The 20,841-nt window shown below is 41.0% G+C and overlaps 1 protein-coding gene across 1 annotated transcript in view; it reads left to right on the top strand.

The window, feature by feature from the left end:
• LOC120058068 (ecto-NOX disulfide-thiol exchanger 1-like) overlaps nt 1–20,841 on the top strand; it is a 99,043-nt gene continuing 78,202 nt past the window's right edge. The window contains exon 1 of the mRNA XM_039006547.1: nt 1–130. Coding sequence (XP_038862475.1) covers nt 1–130 — 130 coding nt within the window. The remainder of the gene's footprint in view (nt 131–20,841) is intronic.

The following is a 20,841-nucleotide window of genomic DNA, read 5'->3' as shown; positions in this document are numbered from 1 at the left end:
ATGAAGAATAGCTGCCCCACCCTGGTGCCTGATCTACCTGCACCTACATCGCTGGAACTGCCTGTGTCTGCTTCGAGTTCGGCTCCTTTCCCTTTCTCAGGATCTAACGGGGCTCTGCCTGCTGTGGGAGGTCTGGACCTATCGCCGGGAGCTGCGGGTGTACACTACCCTGCTTCTTGTGGCCATTGTATTGGGCAGTTCAATGCTGAGAAATGTCTCAGTACCTGGAGAAAAAACTTTGTGCTATCCGTGAACATGAGTACACAACAAAAATAAGCTGCTCCCAAACATTTTAAACCTGCATCATGAAATTGAGTCTATCCTAGTTTATGTGAGATTCCATGACATTATGAAGGGCAGCTCAGAACAGCTGAAGATGTATTTTAAAGAATTGGGTCTCTGCTTGACACCAACAAACGCCCCATAATATCTGGCCATGTGCCCTCCTTAAATCGTGGCATTGTACGTTTCAGCAGACTTTTAGCCTTCCATAACTGGCTACGTGACTATTGCAGCTCTGTGGGTGTAAAATGTATTAACAATTTTGATACACTCTGGAAACAAGGCACATTTTTTAAGGAGGATGGGATCCACCCAAATCATTTGGGTTCCTGGATCCTTTTACAGCATTATAAGGCTGCGTTGAGACAATGACTTATCAATGACCCAAGCCCAGCTCAGTTAATCCCTATCACTGTGTCGCCGAGTTGTCATAATGCTTCAGCAAATTAACATTATCCTAGGGTCATTGGTAGACAATTTAAGTAACCTATTTTATGTCCCTCTAACTGCCCTGAAAGCCTCTGCTGATCCTACAGCTATTGTATGCTGTAGTCATGTGCCTATGAACCAGAGTTATACTATTACCACTGAGGTGGTGTGCCCTAGTAGGTAGTCCACTGTGTGCAGCTCACCCTACACTAACATAAATAACATGAGCATGTCTACTTCTGCTAAGCTTTCCAGTTAAGCAGTGAAAACAATCAAGCATCCCAGAATAGTGCTCAAAATTGCCAACGTTAACATGTATAGCTAAAGAAACAAGGTTCATGAAATCAATAACTTGCTAGTAACAGATGACATTCATATTCTGAAAATATCTGAAACGTACTTATGTAATACCTTTGATGATACAGGTGTAACAATACATGGTTATAACATCTACAGAAAATACAGAAATGCCAATGGTGGAGGTGTTGCTGTTTATATTCAGAACCACATTCCTGTAAAGATTAGAGAGGATCTCATGTTAAATACTGTTGAAGTAATATGGCTACAGGTTCATCTGCCTCACCTAAAGTTTCATTCTGGTGGGAAGCTGCTATAGACCACCAAGTAGTAACAGTCAGTATCTGGATAACATGTGTGAAATGCTTGATAATGTACAGTGCATTCTGAAAGTATTCAGACCCCTTGACTTTTTCCACATTTTGTTTACGTTACAACCTTATTCTAAAATTGAAAAAGTACATTTTTTCCTTAGCTATCTACATACAATAATGTGAAAACAGTTTTTTTTAAATTATGCGAATGTATTAAAAATAAAAAACAGAATATTATTCTGAATAATATTATTAACATAAGTATTCAGCCTCTTTGCTATGAGACTCTGAATTGAGCTCAGGAGCATCCTGTTTCCATTGATCATCCGTGAGATGTTTCTACAACTTGATTGGAATCCACCTGTGGTAAATTCAATTGATTGGACATGATTTGGAAAGCCACATACCTTTCTATGTAAGGTCCCACAGTTGACAGTGCATGTCAGAGCAAAAACCAAGCCATGAGGTTGAAGGAATTGTCCGTAGACCCCCAAGACAGGATTGTGTTGAGGCACAGATCTGGGGAATGGTACCAAAACATTTATGCAGCATTGAAGGTCCCCAACAACACAGTGGCATCCATCATTCTTAAATGGAAGATGTTTGGAACCACCAAGACTCTTCCTAGAGCTGGCCGCCCGGGCAAACTGAGCAATAGGGGGAGAAGGGCCTCTTGGTCAAGGAGGTGACCAAAAACCTGATGGTCACGCTGACAGAGCTCTAGAGTGGCCAGACGGAAGTAACTCAGCAAAAGGCACATGACAGCATGATTCTCTGGTCTGATGAAACCAAGATTGAACTCTCTGTCCTGAATGCTCTGTAAACCTGGCACCATCTCTACGGTGAAGCACGGTGGTGGCAGCATCATACTGTGGGGATATTTTTCAGCGGCAGGGACTGGGAGACTAGTCAGGATCGAGGCAAAGATGAACAGAGCAAAGTACAGGGAGATCCTTGATGAAAACCTACTCCAGCTCAGGACCTCAGACTGGGGCGATGGTTCACCTTCCAACAGGACAATGACCCTAAGCACACAGCCAAGACATCGCAGGAGTGGTTTCGGAACAAGTATCTGAATGTACTTGAGTGGCCCAGCCAGAGCCCGGACTTGAACCCGATTTAACATCTCTGGAGAGACCTGAAAATAGCTGTACAGCAACGCTCCCCATCCAACCTGACAGAGCTTGAGAGGATCTGCGGAGAAGATTGGGAGAAACTCCCCAAATACAGGTGTGCCAAGCTTATAGCATCATTCCTAAGAATAATCGGTGCTGTAATCGCTGCCAAAGGTTCTTCAACAAAGTACTGAGTAAAGGGTCTGAATACTTACGTAAATGGGAGATTTTATAAATTAGCAAAAATGTCTAAAAACCTATTTTTGCTTTGTCATTATGGGGGATTGTGTTTAGATTGAGGGGGAAAAAAACAATTGAATCCATTTTAGAATAAGGCTGTAACGTAAGAAAATGTGGAAAAAGTCAAGAGGTTTGAATACTTTCCGAAGGCACTGTATGTGATATCAACAGAGAGGTATAGTTTCTGGGTGATTTAAATATTGACTGGCTTTCATCAAGCTGCCCACTCAAGAAAAAGCTTCAAACTGTAACCAGTACCTGCAACCTGGTTCAGGTTATTAGTCAACCTACCAGTGTAGTTACAAACAGCACAGGAATGAAATCGTGTATTGATCACATCTTTACTAATGCTGCAGAAATGTGCTTTTGTCACGTTCTGACCTTTATTTCCTTTGTTTTTGTCTTTATTTAGTATGGTCAGGGCGTGAGTTGGGGTGGGCAGTCTATGTTTGTTTATCTATGTTTTTCTATTTCTGTGTTTGGCCTGATATGGTTCTCAATCAGAGGCAGGTGTTAGTCATTGTCTCTGATTGGGAACCATATTTAGGTAGCCTGTTTTGTGTTGGGTTTTGTGGGTGGTTATTTTCAGTCTTTGTGTGTCTGCACCAGACAGAACTGTTTCGTTTCGTGTTATTCTCGTTTATCATTATTTTATTTGTTTGTTTACGTATTCTATTAAAATGGATACTTTTCACGCTGCGCCTTGGTCCTCCTCTCTTCCTCCATACGACGAACGTTACAGCTTTAATGCAGTATCCAAATCCATTGGTTGTAGCGATCACAATATTCTACACATATCTAGGAATACTAAAGTTCCAAAGGCTGGGCCTAGTATAGTGTATAAGAGGTCATACAATACGTTTTGTAGTGATTCATATGTTGTTGATGTAAAGAATGTTTTTTGGTCGGTGGTGTGTAATGAGGAGCAACCAGACACTGCACTTGACACATCCCTGTGGATTGATGAGGAATGGAAAAATTGTATGGTGGAGAGGGATGAGGCAAAAGGCATTGAAAATAAGTCACACAAATCATGTGACTAAACTGGATGAAAGAAGAAGAAACTATACTATGAAACAAACATAAATTATATAAAGAATGGTAGTAAAAAGCTTTGGAGCACCTTAAATTAAATTCTGGGCATAAAGGCAAACTCAGCTCAGTCATGAATTGAATCAGATGGCTCATTCATCACGAAACCCACTGATATTGGCAATTACTTTAAGGATTTTTTCATTGGCAAGATTAGCAAATTTAGGCAGTAACAAACGCTGACACCACACATCCAAGTATAGCTGATCAAATTATGAAAGACAAGCATTGTAATTTTGAATTCCGTAAAGTGAGTGTGGAAGAGGTGGAAAAATTATTGTTGTCTATCAACAATGACAAGCCACTGGGGTCTGACAACTTTGATGGAACATTACTGAGGATAATAGCGGATGATATTGCCACTCTTATTTGCCATATCTTCAATCTAAGCCTACTAGACAGTGTGTGCCCTAAGGCCTGGAAGGAAGAAAAAGTAGCCAACCAATCAGCCTGTTACCAACCCTTAGTAAACCTTTGGAAAAATGGTGTTTGACCAGCTACAATGCTATTTTACTGAAAATAAATTGACAATAGACTTTCAGCACACTTATAGGGAAGGACATTTAATAAGCATGGCAGTTGACTTCAGTTCAGCTTTTGACATTATCAATCATAGCCTGCTGATGGAAAAACGTATGTACAGTGGGGCAAAAAAGTATTTAGTCAGCCACCAATTGTGCAAGTTCTCCCACTTAAAAAGATGAGAGAGGCCTGTAATTTTCATCATAGGTACACTTCAACTATGACAGACAAAATGAGAATTTTTTTTCCCTGAAAATCACATTGTAGGATTTTTTATGAATTTATTTGCAAATTATGGTGGAAAATAAGTATTTGGTCACCTACAAACAAGCAAGATTTCTGGCTCTCACTGACCTGTAACTTCTTCTTTAAGAGGCTCCTCTGTCCTCCACTCGTTACCTGTATTAATGGCACCTGTATGAACTTGTTATCAGTATAAAAGACACCTGTCCACAACCTCAAACAGTCACACTCCAAACTCCACTATGGCCAAGACCAAAGAGCTGTCAAAGGACACCAGAAACAAAATTGTAGACCTGCACCAGGCTGGGAAGACTGAATCTGCAATAGGTAAGCAGCTTGGTTTGAAGAAATCAACTGTGGGAGCAATTATTAGAAAATGGAAGACATACAAGACCACTGATATTCTCCCTCGATCTGGGGCTCCACGCAAGATCTCACCCCGTGGGGTCAAACCAAGACACGCACTCTACACACACGTACACATGGCTTTTGTTTTGTAGATATGTGGTAGTAGAGTAGTGGCCTAAGGGAATACACTTAATGTGTTGTGAAAAGTGTTATTAAATGTAATGTCATGTAATATTTTTTATTGTATATAACTGCCTTAATGTTGCTGGATCCCCGGAAGACAAGCTGATGCCTTGGCCACAACTATATTTATAGTTATAAATAAATACATTTGTAGAATTTTCTTTCCATTTTGACTTTATGGAATATTTTGTCTAGATTAATGACAAAAAATGACAATTCAATCTATTTCAATTTTTATAACGCAACAATTTGTGAAAAAAGTTGAAGAGGGTTGTCATGACGTGTGTGTAGGTGGCAGGGAAGTCAGGCGCAGGAGAATCAAACTTGGTATATTGGAGTAGTTTAATAACGTAAAACAAAACTCCAAAACCAAAGTACATAATAAAATAAATGTGGGTACAAGAACACGTCGCACACCAATCCATAAAACACGAGCATAACAATAAACAATCTCTGACAAGGACATGAGGGGAAACAGAGGGTTAAATACACAACATGTAATGAATGGGATTGGAACCAGTTGTGTAGGAAGACAAGACAAAACCAATGGAAAATGAAACATGGATCAATGATGGCTAGAAGACCGGTGACGTCGACCGCCGAGCACCGCCCGAACAAGGAGGCATCGACTTCGGCAGAAGTCGTAACAAGGGTGTAGACTTCCTGTATGTTTCTAGCTTATGTAATTACATCTAGTTTATATCTTAGCTCATGTATTTGTATTTTAGCCAATTCTTCTGTATCTTCGTTTTTTTCCTCCCATTTCTAATTGTGTCAGCAGATTTAGTTATATGAAAATGTGTGGCTCCATCTAACGTCTGCTTCCAACTCACACCCTCAAACACATAGATCCCCTGAACGCAGCTCACTCTCCAGATCCCAATCACCTGAATTCTAATCACCTGTTCACACACTTGTATGTCATTGGTGCCGTGTGGCTCAGTTGGTAGAGCATGGCGCTTGCAACGCCAGGGTTGTGGGTTCAATTCCCACGGGGGGACCAGGGTTCAATTCCCACGGGGGGATCAGGATGAATATGTATGAACTTTCCAATTTGTAAGTCGCTCTGGATAAGAGCGTCTGCTAAATGACTTAAATGTAAATTATCACACGCTATTTAGTTCAGTTCTTTGCACCCCATCACTGTGAGGTATTGTTTATTTTGTGACACATGTCTTTCAGAGCGCTGGTTGTCCTGTGATTTACTCCTCCCGTGTATAATGGTTTTTGCCTGCCTCACTAACGACGTCTTTTGCGTATTCCCCGCCTGTATTTTAGCCTATCGGATTTCCTGTTGTCTACCTATTGCCTGATCTCCTGGACTACATTACTAGCCTTTTTCCTGCCTGTACCGTTGCCCTTTTGGACCCCCTGTGTATGACCTTCTGCCTGCCCCTGCACCCAGCTACCTGCCTCCTCCTGTGGTCCTTTACAATAAACACCTGCTGCACCCTGCACTTGAAACCAGCTTTCTGTCTCACCTCGTGTTCATTACACCATCCCTATGGTCCTAGATGACTTGGCTGGGGAATGAGAGTGTGTGTTGGTCCACAGGTCCAGTTGAAAAAGAAAAGGAGAGCCTCACACTCTAGGAGCTCAAATGCAATAATTTAACAACCAACATTTTGATGGACAAGCTGTCTTCATCATGGTATAATGACAAACAATGCGGGTCACTAGTTTATATAGTTGGAAGGACACACACAGGTGTCTGTAATCATGGATGGATTTGGCTAGATTCCATTGGTTGATTTATAGATAAATAGAACATTTAAAAAAGCATGAATGAATAAAATATGGTTATAGATACAATTTGGCTACATAGGCCTATAAATATTTTACAATGGATAGCAAAATCACAGTAATCACAAGAATGGCTTCAGATCAAAGTCTACGTTGAGACCGACGGGAGCAAGGGTCTTTAAGTTAAAGATCCAGGCAGCCTCTCGTTTTAACAATAAATTGTCAAGGTCACCCCCTCTCCTAGACAGGGTGATGTGTTCGATGTCGAAATAGCGAAGGGACGAAATAGAGTGGTTCACTTCAATAAATTGGGCCGCAGGTCCAGGACTTGATCACATTGGCTGTGTTGTCTGGGCTGATGCATATCTCTGAGCCACAGTTATTATGTTTGTGCATGTGTGAGCGATGGATGTAGCCAACTGACAGCATCTTTTTGTGTAGAGATTGTGTGTGCTTGCATTTATGTGTGTGTGTGTGTGTGTGCGCTGGTGCGAGTGTGAGAAATAGAGGTAACTAGCTGACAGCTAGCTCTCCTGAGAGCATCTCTCTCCTTTCTCTCTTCCAGCCCCCCCCAGTCTCCTGTGTAACGACATTGAATAGGTACAATAAGATACAATGAGATCCTCAATGGAATGACGGTGTGGATGAAGGTGTCAGATTAGATTAGAGAGTTTAATAGTCACATGTACAGGGTTGCAGATGTAATTACAAGGTACAGTGATGCAATACTGCAGGACAAACTGAAATAAAACAAATCAAATATAATAAAAACAGATAAGAATAAAAATATAAATAATATTATAAACATATTAACAACTGTGGCAATGATAAATGTCCATTGGAGTGGGGGTATGTTAAATGTCCATAGCTGGAGTAGCATGGGGGGATGGGGTAGGAAGACCGGGGGAGCAGGTGGCGGGACAGGGGGATTAGGTAGTTGACTAGTGGTGGCTATTCAGCATGATAATGTCCATTGGGGTGGGGGCAGGAAGTTCGGGGAGGCCGGAGGAAGGCAGGGGGAGTAGGTAGCTGACTAGTGGTGGCTGTTCAGCAGACTGATGGTCTGGGGGTAGAAGCTATTGGCCAGTTTTACAGTCTTTTGCCATGATGCTCCTATACTGCCCACATCTGACTGATGGAAACAGGGAGAACAGGCCATGGCACAGGCCGAGTTTCCTGATGATCTTCTTGGCCTTTCTGTGACACCTGGTGTTGTAGGTGTCCTGGTGCGTTCGGCTGAGCGTACCACCCTCTGTAGTGCCTTTCGGTGCGCGTCGGGGGAGTTGCCGTATCAGGCTGTGATGCAACCCAACAGTATGCTCTCGATGGTGCTCCTGTAGAACACTGTGAGGGCTCTCGTGGGACAGGCCGAATTTCTTCAGCATCCTGAAGTTGAAGAGTCGCTGTCATGCCTTCTTCACCACAGTGTCTAGTAGAGGGTGTGTGTGTGTGTGTGTGTGTGTGTGTGTGTGTGTGTGTGTGTGTGTGTGTGTGTGTGTGTGTGTGTGTGTGTGTGTGTGTGTGTGTGTGTGTGTGTGTGTGTGTGTGTGTGTGTGTGTGTGTGTGTTTGTGTATGCACACATACACATGCAAGACTTGTGCACATGGTTTTGTATGAGTGTGCGTGCATATAGGAGTGTGTGCACAAGTGTATGAGTGTATTACATGCTATTTGATGTGTATTTAGAGTGCATACATGTTGTGTGTAAGTATGTACAGAAATTAAATGAATACAAATATTTAAATAGGGAAACAACAAAAAAGAACAGAAACATAACACAATGAAACAAAACAAAAACACTAACAGCTGCAAAGTCTATCTCATGTCTTTCTGGTTGTGGCGCAGGGTGACACATTTAGCCGCTGCTCCTCTCCGAGCAGGATGGGGGTTTATGTACATCAGGGATCTGTTTAAATTTGGTATATATTTTAAGAAAATATGGGTTGTATGTTTCCATTATGTTATCATATTGTGGGTTGGAACACAGGAAGTGCATATCAGTTTCTATTTGGTGTAAATCCAAATAGACCCCTTTCTGTGTTTGCAAACATTGTTGCACGAGGGCGATGCACACAAGTTGGTGGCAGAACAAGGGGAGTTCTTACAGCACGCCAGCAAAAAACCCCATCTATTTACATGTTGGTTATGAGTGGATTATAATTGGATTTTGAAACGTATGAATCTCCTGCTTAACATAATATTTGTGTCACTTGAACTTGAACACTTGAACTTCAACCAGTAAAATGGTTCTTCAGCTATATTTTGCTACAAGCTATATCAATGAGCGTTAGCATTCTAGCTAACAACTGCTGCATCCAAAATAGTTATTTTGCAAAGATCACAACCAAATATAACCTTAGTGACTGTTCAAGCAATAATCAAAACATCATTGTAAGCGTTAAGAAACCCCAAAAGTTATTTTGTTTAGAAGTAATACAAATTTAAATCAAGGCTAAGTTGAATGGGCGCAAATGGTGATGGCTTTCTTACTGCTGCCAAGAGTCGCGCGCATCTGCACATGGCGTCAGTGTGTCTTGTACTGGAAAAGGATCTATACCTACATATTCTCTGATGTCTTGGCAGCCAAGATTTACCATGTCTTCCTCTTTTAATTTTCAGACTGTATTCTGAGAGGGTTTTTCTTCCTTTTACATCATGGAGGCAAAAATATTCTGGCAATGTAAATTTTCAATTTAGGGAGATAATCAAGTTAAGTTTGTAATTTCATTTGAATTTTTTAAATTTTCATTGTAGTTGTTTTTCAATTTGGAGTCAATTTGTATGATTTTGGTTTTGGAAATCAAACTTTTTTTTGATTGGTCTTTAGTTTCTATGTTCTTAGTGAGCTGCAGAGGAAGCTGACCTAGGGATCATCCTCTTGGGAGAAGTGGTTAATCAGAAAATATGTATTTAATGGAGTTCTTCTCTCTCTCTCTCTCTCTCTCTCTCTCTCTCTCTCTCTCTCTCTCTCTCTCTCTCTCTCTCTCTCTCTCCCCCCCCCCCCCCCCCCACACCCTTGGTGGATGTGTCTAATGTTACAGTTGATTTAAGGCTAGTGATTTAAGACTCCATTCTTAGTGCACTGATTAAAGGAAAGAAGGGAGTGTCATTTTGTTACCCACAAATGGACAAACAGACAAACACATCGATGAACAGTAAACCACAACAAAGAGCAATATGAAACAAGAGTTTGGAACAATATCAACAACACTGTTCTGCTCTATGGTTGGGGTTTGTAGAACCTACTATCCACATACAACCTTTTATTAGGTTCACACCACTGCTGGAAATAAAGATGACCGATGACAGAGGAATAGTTTTTATTTGGTTAGTCATAGTATTATTCATTGTCTGCCTTTTTTTGGAGTGTTTTCCTAGTGACCAAAGAGCACATTTTACTGGACATGTGAAAGCTGTTCTCAAAGCTACCACCAGGTGGGGCAAGTCATCAGATAATATTTTCACATTTAGCAGGTGGCTGTAATTAATTCAATAGAATGTATTTATTTATCTATTATCTGTCATGATTTAAAACATCCCAAGCAGAGTCAGTGGAATGTTTGAATGAAGATTTCATCCACATTGAACTAATTACATCACCTGCTGTGCCATTTTACCTTGTAATATCCTGCAGACAGATTCTATAGCTACAGTACCCTGTGGTGTGTGTGTGTGTGTGTGTGTGTGTGTGTGTGTGTGTGTGTGTGTGTGTGTGTGTGTGTGTGTGTGTGTGTGTGTGTGTGTGTGTGTGTGTGCACATGTCCTCTAGGGATCATGCCTGAGGGAGCAGACAGTTATCTGTAATGTCAAGGCTACTGGAGGTATGGAGGAAACTATTTACTATTTTCCTCATTCATAGGTATTAGATCATGTTTCATGTATTTTCCATTAGATTTAATGTTAGAGTTGTTGGTTATTATATTGCAGAACAGATGTGATATGTCTTTGCTTTTTCAGATATTGAGTCATTTCAGTTACAGCATCAATGTAAGTGAACTTTTCTAAACAGAAATACAAATGGACTTAAATTGTTTGAGGTCAAATGGAAGACCAGACATTGTCATCCCCAATCTTCTTCCTTCTGACTGAACTTACCCTCCCAATAGTACGTAGGAAACAAGCACTGACCTACAAATTAAACCATTGTTTTGACCTACAAATTAAACCAAGACAGTAACTGAAAGGTCGCTGGTTCGAATCCCCGAGGTCATTAGATGAACAATCTGTCGATGTGCCCCTGAGCAAGGCACTTAACATACAGTTGAAGTCGGAAGTTTACATACACCTTAGCCAAATACATTTAAACTCAGTTTTTCACAATTCCTGACATTTAATTATAGTAAAAATTCCCCGTCTTAGGTCAGTTAGGATCACCACTCTATTTTAAGAATGTGAAATGTCAGAATAATAGCAGAGAGAATGGTTTATTTCAGCTTTTATTTCTTTCATCACATTCCCAGTGGGTCAGAAGTTTACATACACTCAATTAGCATTTGGTAGCATTGCCTTTACATTGTTTAACTTGGGTCAAATGTTTCGGGTAGCCTTCCACAAGTTTCCCACAATAAGTTGGGTGAATTTTAGCCTATTCCTCTTGACAGAGCTGGTGTAACTGAATCAGGTTTGTAGGCATCCATTCTTGCACACGCTTTTTCAGTTCTGCCCACAAATGTTCTATAGGATTGAGGTCAGGGCTTTGTGATGGCCACTCCAATACCTTGACTTTGTTGTCCTTAAGCCATTTTGCCACAACTTCGGAAGTATGCTTGGGGTCATTGTCCATTTAGAAGACCCATTTGCGACCAAGCTTTAACTTCCTGACTGATGTCTCGAGATGTTGCTTCAATATATCCACATCATTTTCCTTTCCTCATGATGCCATCTATTTTGTGAAGTGCACCAGTCCCTCCTGCAGCAAAGCACCCGCACAACATGATGCTGCCACCCCGTGCTTCACCGTTGGGATGGTGTTCTTCGGCTTGCAAGCATCCCCCCTTTTCCTCCAAACATAATGATTGTCATTATGGCCAAACAGTTCTATTTTTGTTTCATCAGACCAGGGGACATTTCTCCAAAAAGTACGCTCTTTGTCCCCATGTGCAGTTGCAAACCGTAGTCTGGCTTTTTTATGGCGGTTTTGGAGCAGTGGCTTCTTCCTTGCTGAGCAGCCTTTCAGGTTATGTCGATATAGGACTTGTTTTACTGTGGATATAGATATTTTTGTACCTGTTTCCTCCAGCATCTTCACAAGGTCCTTTGCTGTTGTTCTGGGATTGATTTCCACTTTTCGCAACAAAGTACGTTCATCTCTAGGAGACAGAACGCGTCTCCTTCCTGAGCGGTATGACGGCTGCGTGGTCCCATGGTGTTTATACTTGCGTACTATTGTTTGTACAGATGAACGTGGTACCTTCAGGCATTTGGAAATTGCTCCCAAGGATGAACCAGACTTGTGGAGGTCTACAATTTGTTTTCTGAGGTCTTGGCTGATTTCTTTTGATTTTCCCATGATGTCAAGCAAAGAGGCACTGAGTTTGAAGGTAGGCCTTGAAGTACATCCACAGGTACACCTCCAATTGACTCATATGATGTCAACTAGCCTATTAGAAACTTTTAAAGCCATGACATCATTTTCTGGAATTTTCCAAGCTGTTTAAAGGCACAGTCAACTTAGTGTATGCTAACTTCTGACCCACTGGAATTGTGATACAGTGAATTATAAGTGAAATAATCTGTCTGTAAACAATAGTTGGAAAAATGACTTGTGTCATGCACAAAGTAGATGTCCTAACCGACTTGCCAAAACTATAGTTTGTTAACAAGAAATTTGTTGAGTGGTTGAAAAACGAGTTTTAATGACTCCAACCTAAATGTATGTAAACTTCAGACTTCAACTGTAATTGCTCCTGTAAATCGCTCTGGATAAGAGCGTCTGCTAAATGATTTAAAAGAAAATGTTTAAACCAATACAAATACTGATGTAAATATGTCTTTGTGTAGAGAGATCTAAGTCTCCAGTGGCCAGATAAGCGTCGGTAGGCCTATTATCTAATGATGATAAACACAGAGCGCACTGTAAAGCATCTGATGGGAAGCCTCAGGAAGAAGATCGATTAGGCTGCTGCATTATCTGCAGCTATCTGTTATACATCACTATACGTTATGCATCATCTATCCGACTGACTTTGTTAAGCCAAGCGACCGCAGCTTTCCTTTCCCTTTCATGTTCTCCGGCTGTAAACCGATTTTCCGCAACTGAAAACGTCCTTGCTAGTTTCAGAGGCAGTCAACCCGCCTGTCGAGTCTTGCACAGCGAATCGTAGATGGCGCGCGCCCAACTCGGTGTTTTTATTCCGTGGACAGGAGGAAACAGGGGCTCGCAGGGTGTCCCCACCACTCCTCCGTGAGATGCGCCAGAGAGCTCGCGGGAGGAGAGAGAGAGAAGAGGGTTGACAGTGGCGTCGCATCCGTCATTCTTCTCCTTCAGAATCCCTGAAAACTTAAAACGGTAAGAAACAGGCTGGTTTCCTTGTGAAATTCCCCTGTTTTATGCGCGGCGATCTCTGTTTCTGACATTGTGTGATTGTGCTACATATGCATTGCTTGCTGTTTGGGATTTTATGCTGGGTTTCTGTATAGCACTTTGTGACACCAGCTGATGTAAAAGGGCTTTATAAATACATTTGATTTGATTTGGTAGGCAGGCTATCTAACGAGAGGTTTCGCTGCTGGTAATCCCTCTTAATTTGAAGGCAGCGGTGTCACCTCTTATCCCCATCACTGCATGGCTACTACCATTAATAACCTAACCTATTGAGATATTAATAGCTGGACATGCTAGATGTGGTGTAATAATGTATTGAGATAAACTGATAGAGAGAGATAATGCCTCGAGCACCCTAATAGAAAGGTGCCATGCCATATCAGACATGTTGAATGTTTCCATTTATTCCAGGCTATGTATTTGTTGATTGAAAACGTGTATATATTTTGTTATTGATTTAGAGACGTGAATATTATTCTATTCAGTTAGCCTATATAAAATACAGACTTGATAAAGGGCACACAAGTTGATGGAAACACAAGCATCAATTCCTAATTGCCTTCTATTCAACGTAGACCCATTTCAAACAGCATTGTTTTACAAATAAGTTAGTTGCCTCTGTTTAGGTTAAATCCCCTATTCTGAATAGGCTACTTCGGTTTTCAAAAACAGGAAGATAGAAAATTGTTGGCTAAATGTCGGGTCTTTCTGGGTTCAAATCAGCCTCTATTTTCAGTTCGCATATAGTATTTGTTTATCAATGAGTGAATAGCTAGGCTACTTGAGAATGGCGTCCTTGAGAGAAAGTGGATGTTAAAGTGAATACTGGCAGTCAGCGATGCTTTGCTCTGCTGCGGTGACGGTGAGTCAAACTCAACAGCTCGCTGCCTGGCGGATGCGCTTGATCATACGTCACCTGGGCAACCGGTTCAGCACCATGGAGAGCGGAGAGAGGGTGGTGGGGGGGATCCTTGGGAGAACATTACTGTGGTTAGATTGGTGACACTCATAGTGCTGTATGTAGGCTAAATGTAGTGAATATAACTCAGCATTAATTATACAAATTCTCATTTGCGTAATGGAACCTCTGCTAAGAGCCTTGTGTAAGTAACATCTTATTCCATATCTTTAGTTAGCCCCACTGTAGCTATGTGTGTCTGTTTGATTATGCAAGATAAAATGAGTCCTCTATAGCTTCTATTATGTTAGGTGTGGCATCTAATGAAGACACTTAGCATGAAGCCAGTGCAGCTGATAACGAAGGACTGATGGAAAGGTGTGAGCTTGAAGTCTATATTATAGTCATAGATATAGACAAGCTGTTGAATAGAAAAACACATTTTCCACTGAGAAATACAGTAGAGGGAGAGTGTAGGGTCTGGTGGTTGAGCTAGTCTTAATTGAAAAAGCTAATAAAAATGTCCTTCTAATAATTGAAGTGTTGCAGGCTGCAATATGGCTGTGAACAGTTTACATTACATTTATTAAAGACAAAATGCAATGTTTGATTACAGAGTAATTTCAGGTTTTATTATTATTATTGCGATATGTCTAAATAGATGGGTGAATTATGAAAGCAGAGAAGGTCATTTCAGTGAGCCATCAAACATCCTCTACTGAAGGTCTGTGAGTGATGTTACATTAACGTGATTCAGACAACTAAATATTTACTCACAGATTGGAAGAGAGAGAGAAAGGAGGAGAGAGAGGGAATGAAGGGAGAAAAAACAGGAGAGAAGAAACAGGGATTCATTTAACACCATAACAGCAACAGCCATATTTCCCAGGGGGCATTGTTTTTTTGGTGGAAACATATAAGTTCAGAGAACAGAACTGAAGTCTGTAAACAACAGCTTCAACCCTTAAAACAATCACCACTGCGCAGAGAGAGAGAGATAGAGAGAGACATAGACAGAGAGAGCGAGATAGAGAGTGAGATGGGAAGATAGACAGAGAGAGAGAGAGAGACATAGACAGAGCGAGATAGAGAGAGAGTGAGATGGGAAGAGAGACTGAGCGAGTAGAAAGGGAGATTGTTGTGTCAATTTTTTACATTCACACCTCTCTTTATTGAATGAGTATAGTGACTGTACCATGCTGTATTTATGGTATAATATAAAACCCACCATGGAGTTAACAGGATTACACTGCTATTCATGTTGTACACACAAACACAGCTCTGCCTCTACTGACCCCACACCGCTCCTCACACACACAACCACTGGCACTGATTACTGTGGCATTTTCTGCTGTTACATTATAGCCTGGTTCTGCTCCTTTAAATTGGTTCAATACATAATCAAGTCTATAAGTACAGGCAGATCTGATTCAGGATTTGTGTTTAAAATAAACACAGCTGTGTTTGCCATCGATCCCCAGGCCAAGGGAATTAGACCTGCTCCTCTCTCTCATCTTGTTTTTTAGTAACACTAACAGCTGGGTACTGTAGTCAAACACAAACTGTGAGTTTTAACGGGACAGAATACACAGCTGCTGTGTGTGTGCGAGTGCGTTAGCTGTATGTCGGTATCTTGCTATTGATATGGAGTGGGATGGAGATGGACAATGCAGAGCCTAAGGAGGGGATGGTGATGGTGTTAGCCATGACATGCCTCTCCATTCCACACATATGGACACACACACACACCCACAGTGGTCCTCATTGAATTAGAACGCTCTTCAGTCACAGTGTTTCATTCCCTCAGGGCTCTGGCTGCTGTTTCCTCCCTGGCTGTCTCACACGGTGGTGGGAGAATCTCATGTGTGACCACTCTCCGAGATGGCCTGTGTGATGGAGTCTGTCCGTGTGTGTGTGTGCCTGATTGCCTGCCTGTGTGTGTGAGAGCTGAACCCAGTTAGTCAAGCTGAGGCTTGGCAGCAGATCAGACCAGGCATATCTAATTGGGATTGAAGCCCATGGAAGAACAGGCAGGAAATACAATTAGCTGCCTCTCTGCCTGCCTGCCTCTCTGAACAGGAGAGAGAGGGAGAGAGAACGGGAGAGAGAGAAAAGGATAGAGAAAGAGCGAGGCAGAGGGAGAGAGAAAAAAGAGAGCGAGGGAGAGAGAGAGAAAGAGACAATTTCCCTCTTGAGGCTTTTAAGGCAGTGGGGGTTAGTTCTCCCAGCTATCCGCCAATCAGGGTGTTTTCGTCTTCTGTGTGTGTGTGTGTGTGTGTGTGTGTGTGTGTGTGTGTGTGTTGAAACAGCAATGTAATCTGTCTTTCATCTCTCTAACATTATTTTTTATATCTGTAAAAGAGGGACTTCAGTATTGACACGGTATGCATGTTCATAAAATATATTGACGCACCCGTGAATCAATCTAATGAACATAATACAAAAATACCCATTCAAATCTGTCAGTTTAAGCTAGAGATATAACTTTTTTTTTTGCCTATGTCGGCCGTCCGCATCTGCTGTGGAAAGTGGCAGCGCAACAGCACTGTTTGTCAGGCCAGGAGACATTCCGAAAATCGGTCTTCTCACAAAAACATCTGTAGCCTCCGAACGGTTTGGCCTACTAATATGACCTCTATAAAAAATGAGACTCTCAGGAACATGATAGTGTTCTCCGTTTTGCTCTACGGCCCCCACAACTGTCACAGGACTCCTCTGAAGGTAACCCGGTACCGGTTTTAAAAAATGAATGGAATTATGGAGGTAGATTTGTTTCAACAAAAAAAGAGGTTAAATGTGTCCAGCAAACAAAAATATTTCCTGAGCTTTCTTAGATCTCCTAGATATAGGACAGACACTTCAAAACCTTATTCCTCATGATTTTGGGGGGGGGGGGGGTCTGTTTTTCCATGTATGAATGTGTTTCTATGGGCTTTAGTAGTAAGGCCCAAATTCAATATTTTATCAAATAGTTAGTGTATATATTTTTTGATACCTATAGGGGTCCTAAAATTCAAAATCAAATAGCTAAATGATCCATGGTATGACTATCTTAAAACAAATCCATATGTTAGCTCAGTCACATTTTCCTTTAGTTGAAGTTGTTTTTATTTCTGTAGAATAGAGCAGTTATTTCTGTAGAGTAGAGCAGTTATTTCTGTAGAGTAGAGTAGTTATTTCTGTAGAGTAGAGCAGTTATTTCTGTAGAGTAGAGCAGGTATTTCTGTAGAGTAGAGCAGTTATTTCTGTAGAGTAGAGCAGGTATTTCTGTAGAGTAGAGCAGTTATTTCTGTAGAGTAGAGCAGTTATTTCTGTAGAGTAGAGCAGTTATTTCTGTAGAGTAGAGTAGTTATTTCTGTAGAGTAGAGCAGTTATTTCTGTAGAGTAGAGTAGTTATTTCTGTAGAGTAGAGCAGGTATTTCTGTAGAGTAGAGCAGTTATTTCTGTAGAGTAGAGCAGTTATTTCTGTAGAGTAGAGTAGTTATTTCTGTAGAGTAGAGCAGTTATTTCTGTAGAGTAGAGCAGGTATTTCTGTAGAGTAGAGCAGTTATTTCTGTAGAGTAGAGCAGGTATTTCTGTAGAGTAGAGCAGTTATTTCTGTAGAGTAGAGCAGTTATTTCTGTAGAGTAGAGCAGTTATTTCTGTAGAGTAGAGTAGTTATTTCTGTAGAGTAGAGCAGTTATTTCTGTAGAGTAGAGTAGTTATTTCTGTAGAGTAGAGCAGGTATTTCTGTAGAGTAGAGCAGTTATTTCTGTAGAGTAGAGCAGTTATTTCTGTAGAGTAGAGCAGTTATTTCTGTAGAGTAGAGTAGTTATTTCTGTAGAGTAGAGCAGTTATTTCTGTAGAGTAGAGCAGTTATTTCTGTAGAGTAGAGCAGGTATTTCTGTAGAGTAGAGCAGTTATTTCTGTAGAGTAGAGCAGTTATTTCTGTAGAGTAGAGCAGGTATTTCTGTAGAGTAGAGCAGTTATTTCTGTAGAGTAGAGCAGTTATTTCTGTAGAGTAGAGCAGTTATTTCTGTAGAGTAGAGTAGTTATTTCTGTAGAGTAGAGCAGTTATTTCTGTAGAGTAGAGTAGTTATTTCTGTAGAGTAGAGGAGGTATTTCTGTAGAGTAGAGCAGTTATTTCTGTAGAGTAGAGCAGGTATTTCTGTAGAGTAGAGCAGTTATTTCTGTAGAGTAGAGCAGTTATTTCTGTAGAGTAGAGTAGTTATTTCTGTAGAGTAGAGCAGTTATTTCTGTAGAGTAGAGCAGTTATTTCTGTAGAGTAGAGCAGTTATTTCTGTAGAGTAGAGTAGTTATTTCTGTAGAGTAGAGTAGTTATTTCTGTAGAGTAGAGCAGTTATTTCTGTAGAGTAGAGCAGGTATTTCTGTAGAGTAGAGCAGTTATTTCTGTAGAGTAGAGCAGTTATAGTTAATTGGCTGTGGTCTAGCACAGTGCCTTTTCAATCCGGTTTAAATCCGAGTTTCCTTTAAAATGGAGAGAATACTGTGGCAAAAGACTGAGGCTGATCTTTTGAGGGGTAATTTTCCACTTCTCCCGTGATATTTAAGTCCTTTAACTAAGCTAGGGTCTGGCTGGCTGTTTGTATGTGTGTGTTTATGTGTGTGGTGTGTTTTGTGAGTCTTGCTTTCCTGTTTCAGTAAGTGCACCAATGCCTGGACTGTCTTCATTTGTCTCTGGAGAGAGGTGTGTGCATGCAGTGTTTAAAGTTTAAACGTTTTTTGTCACGTGCACAGGATACAGCAGGTGTAAATCAGTACAGTGAAATGCTTACTTGCGAGCTCTTTCCCAATAATGCCATATTCAATGTCAAGTTAAGAAGAAAAAATATAAAGTAAGAAAACATGAGAAATAAGAAAAACACAATAATGCAAGCTATAAACAGTGCCAGTGCCAGTACCATAATTACAATTTTTCGGGCCTTCCTCAGACACTGCCTGGTATGAATGTCCTGAATAGCTGGGAGCTCGCCCCCAGTGATTGTGCTGGGCCATTCGCACCTCCCTCAGTAGAGCCTTGCGGTCGAGGGTGGTGCAGTTGGCAAACCAGGCAGTGATGCAGCCGGTCAAGATGCTCCCGATAGTGCATCTGCACTCCCTGTGTGTATGTGACATATTAGAGGGGTTAAACAGGGGTTTCGTAGATAAGGACCAGATTCTTGCTCTTCCTCGTACCGGAGAAGAATAGAGAACGACTGTTGGATACAGACAGATGTTAGGAGATAGGGGACTGCTCATCTCCCTCCTCTATCAACTACCATTAGGTGATGTGCTTACTCTCTCACAGTCATCATCCAGGACACACACACACACACACACACACACACACACACACACACACACACACACACACACACACACACACACACACACACACACACACACACACACACACACACACACACACACACACAAACACAAACACTGACCCACTCCCCCTGTGGTCATCTTATGATGACAGCAGAAGTCATCATGAGTGGGGTTTGATACGTATCTATCTAACATTCATCTTGGGTGTAGCAGACACATCTATTTCACCAGTCAGATTAACCTTGGTGCTGTTTTTTCTCTCCCTTTGATGCATTGCTAGAAATAGAAATACAATATTCTGGGTTGTTCCGTGGGAATCCTTATAAGAACATTCAGTCCCAGATGTTTTTAACATGCATTTTGTTGTTAGAAAGAGGGAGCGATGAGGGTTTGCAATGGTTTTACTGGCATGTGGAGGTATTATTAGTATGGAAGATGTTTAGAAATATTTCACAAGTTGTTGGACAGAATAAGTACCATGAATACAGTGGACTACATTTTCAGTTACAGTTTTTTACAATCACTTTGGCACTAATTTCGGAACCTTGATGTCATTTTTCAAAACTCTGGACACAAAACTCACAACCAATGATCAAAATGCACATTTTTCAAAACTCTAACACTTTTCCCAATTGCTTGGATACAATACACATAAAGTTAAGATCATTTGTTCATTGAACTAAAATCACCTGTTCAAAATGACACAACTTAACATCAAAGTATTACCATTTCAAAATGCAATTCACACATTACATCTGAGATGACTGTCTGTTCATTTCATTACAATGATCTAACTATCAATTGATACAACTGCTCAAAATGATAAGTAACTGTTGCATTACCTTTAATATATAGTTTTATGGAAAATTACAAACAATATTCCATGTTTAGATCATGAAAGTTTCAGGATAACGAGATCCATTGACACCAATTACCGTGGAACATGAACCAATTGGACTACATTATCTATGGCTGTATTTCATCATCATTCTTTATCAGACACTCTTTCTATGGTCCCATGTACCACTTTTCCAGACCATGTTTTCAGATTTGACATTACGGTGCACTCACCGGCCACTTTATTAGGTACACCTATCTAGTACTGGGTAGGACACCCTTTTGCCTCCACAACAGCTTGAATTATTCATGGTGTTGTATGTTAAGAGATGCCCTTCTGCACAACACTGTTTTAAACAGCTGTTATTTGAGCATTTGTGGCCTTTCTGTTAGCTTGAATGAGTCTGGACATTCTCCTCTGACCTCTCTCATTAACAAGGTGT

The sequence above is a fragment of the Salvelinus namaycush genome, chromosome 13 (genome assembly GCF_016432855.1).
Source record: "Salvelinus namaycush isolate Seneca chromosome 13, SaNama_1.0, whole genome shotgun sequence".
NCBI classification, from domain to species: domain Eukaryota; kingdom Metazoa; phylum Chordata; class Actinopteri; order Salmoniformes; family Salmonidae; genus Salvelinus; species Salvelinus namaycush.
Note: the sequence above shows the minus strand (reverse complement) of the source record. Positions and strands in the feature narration are given on the sequence as shown.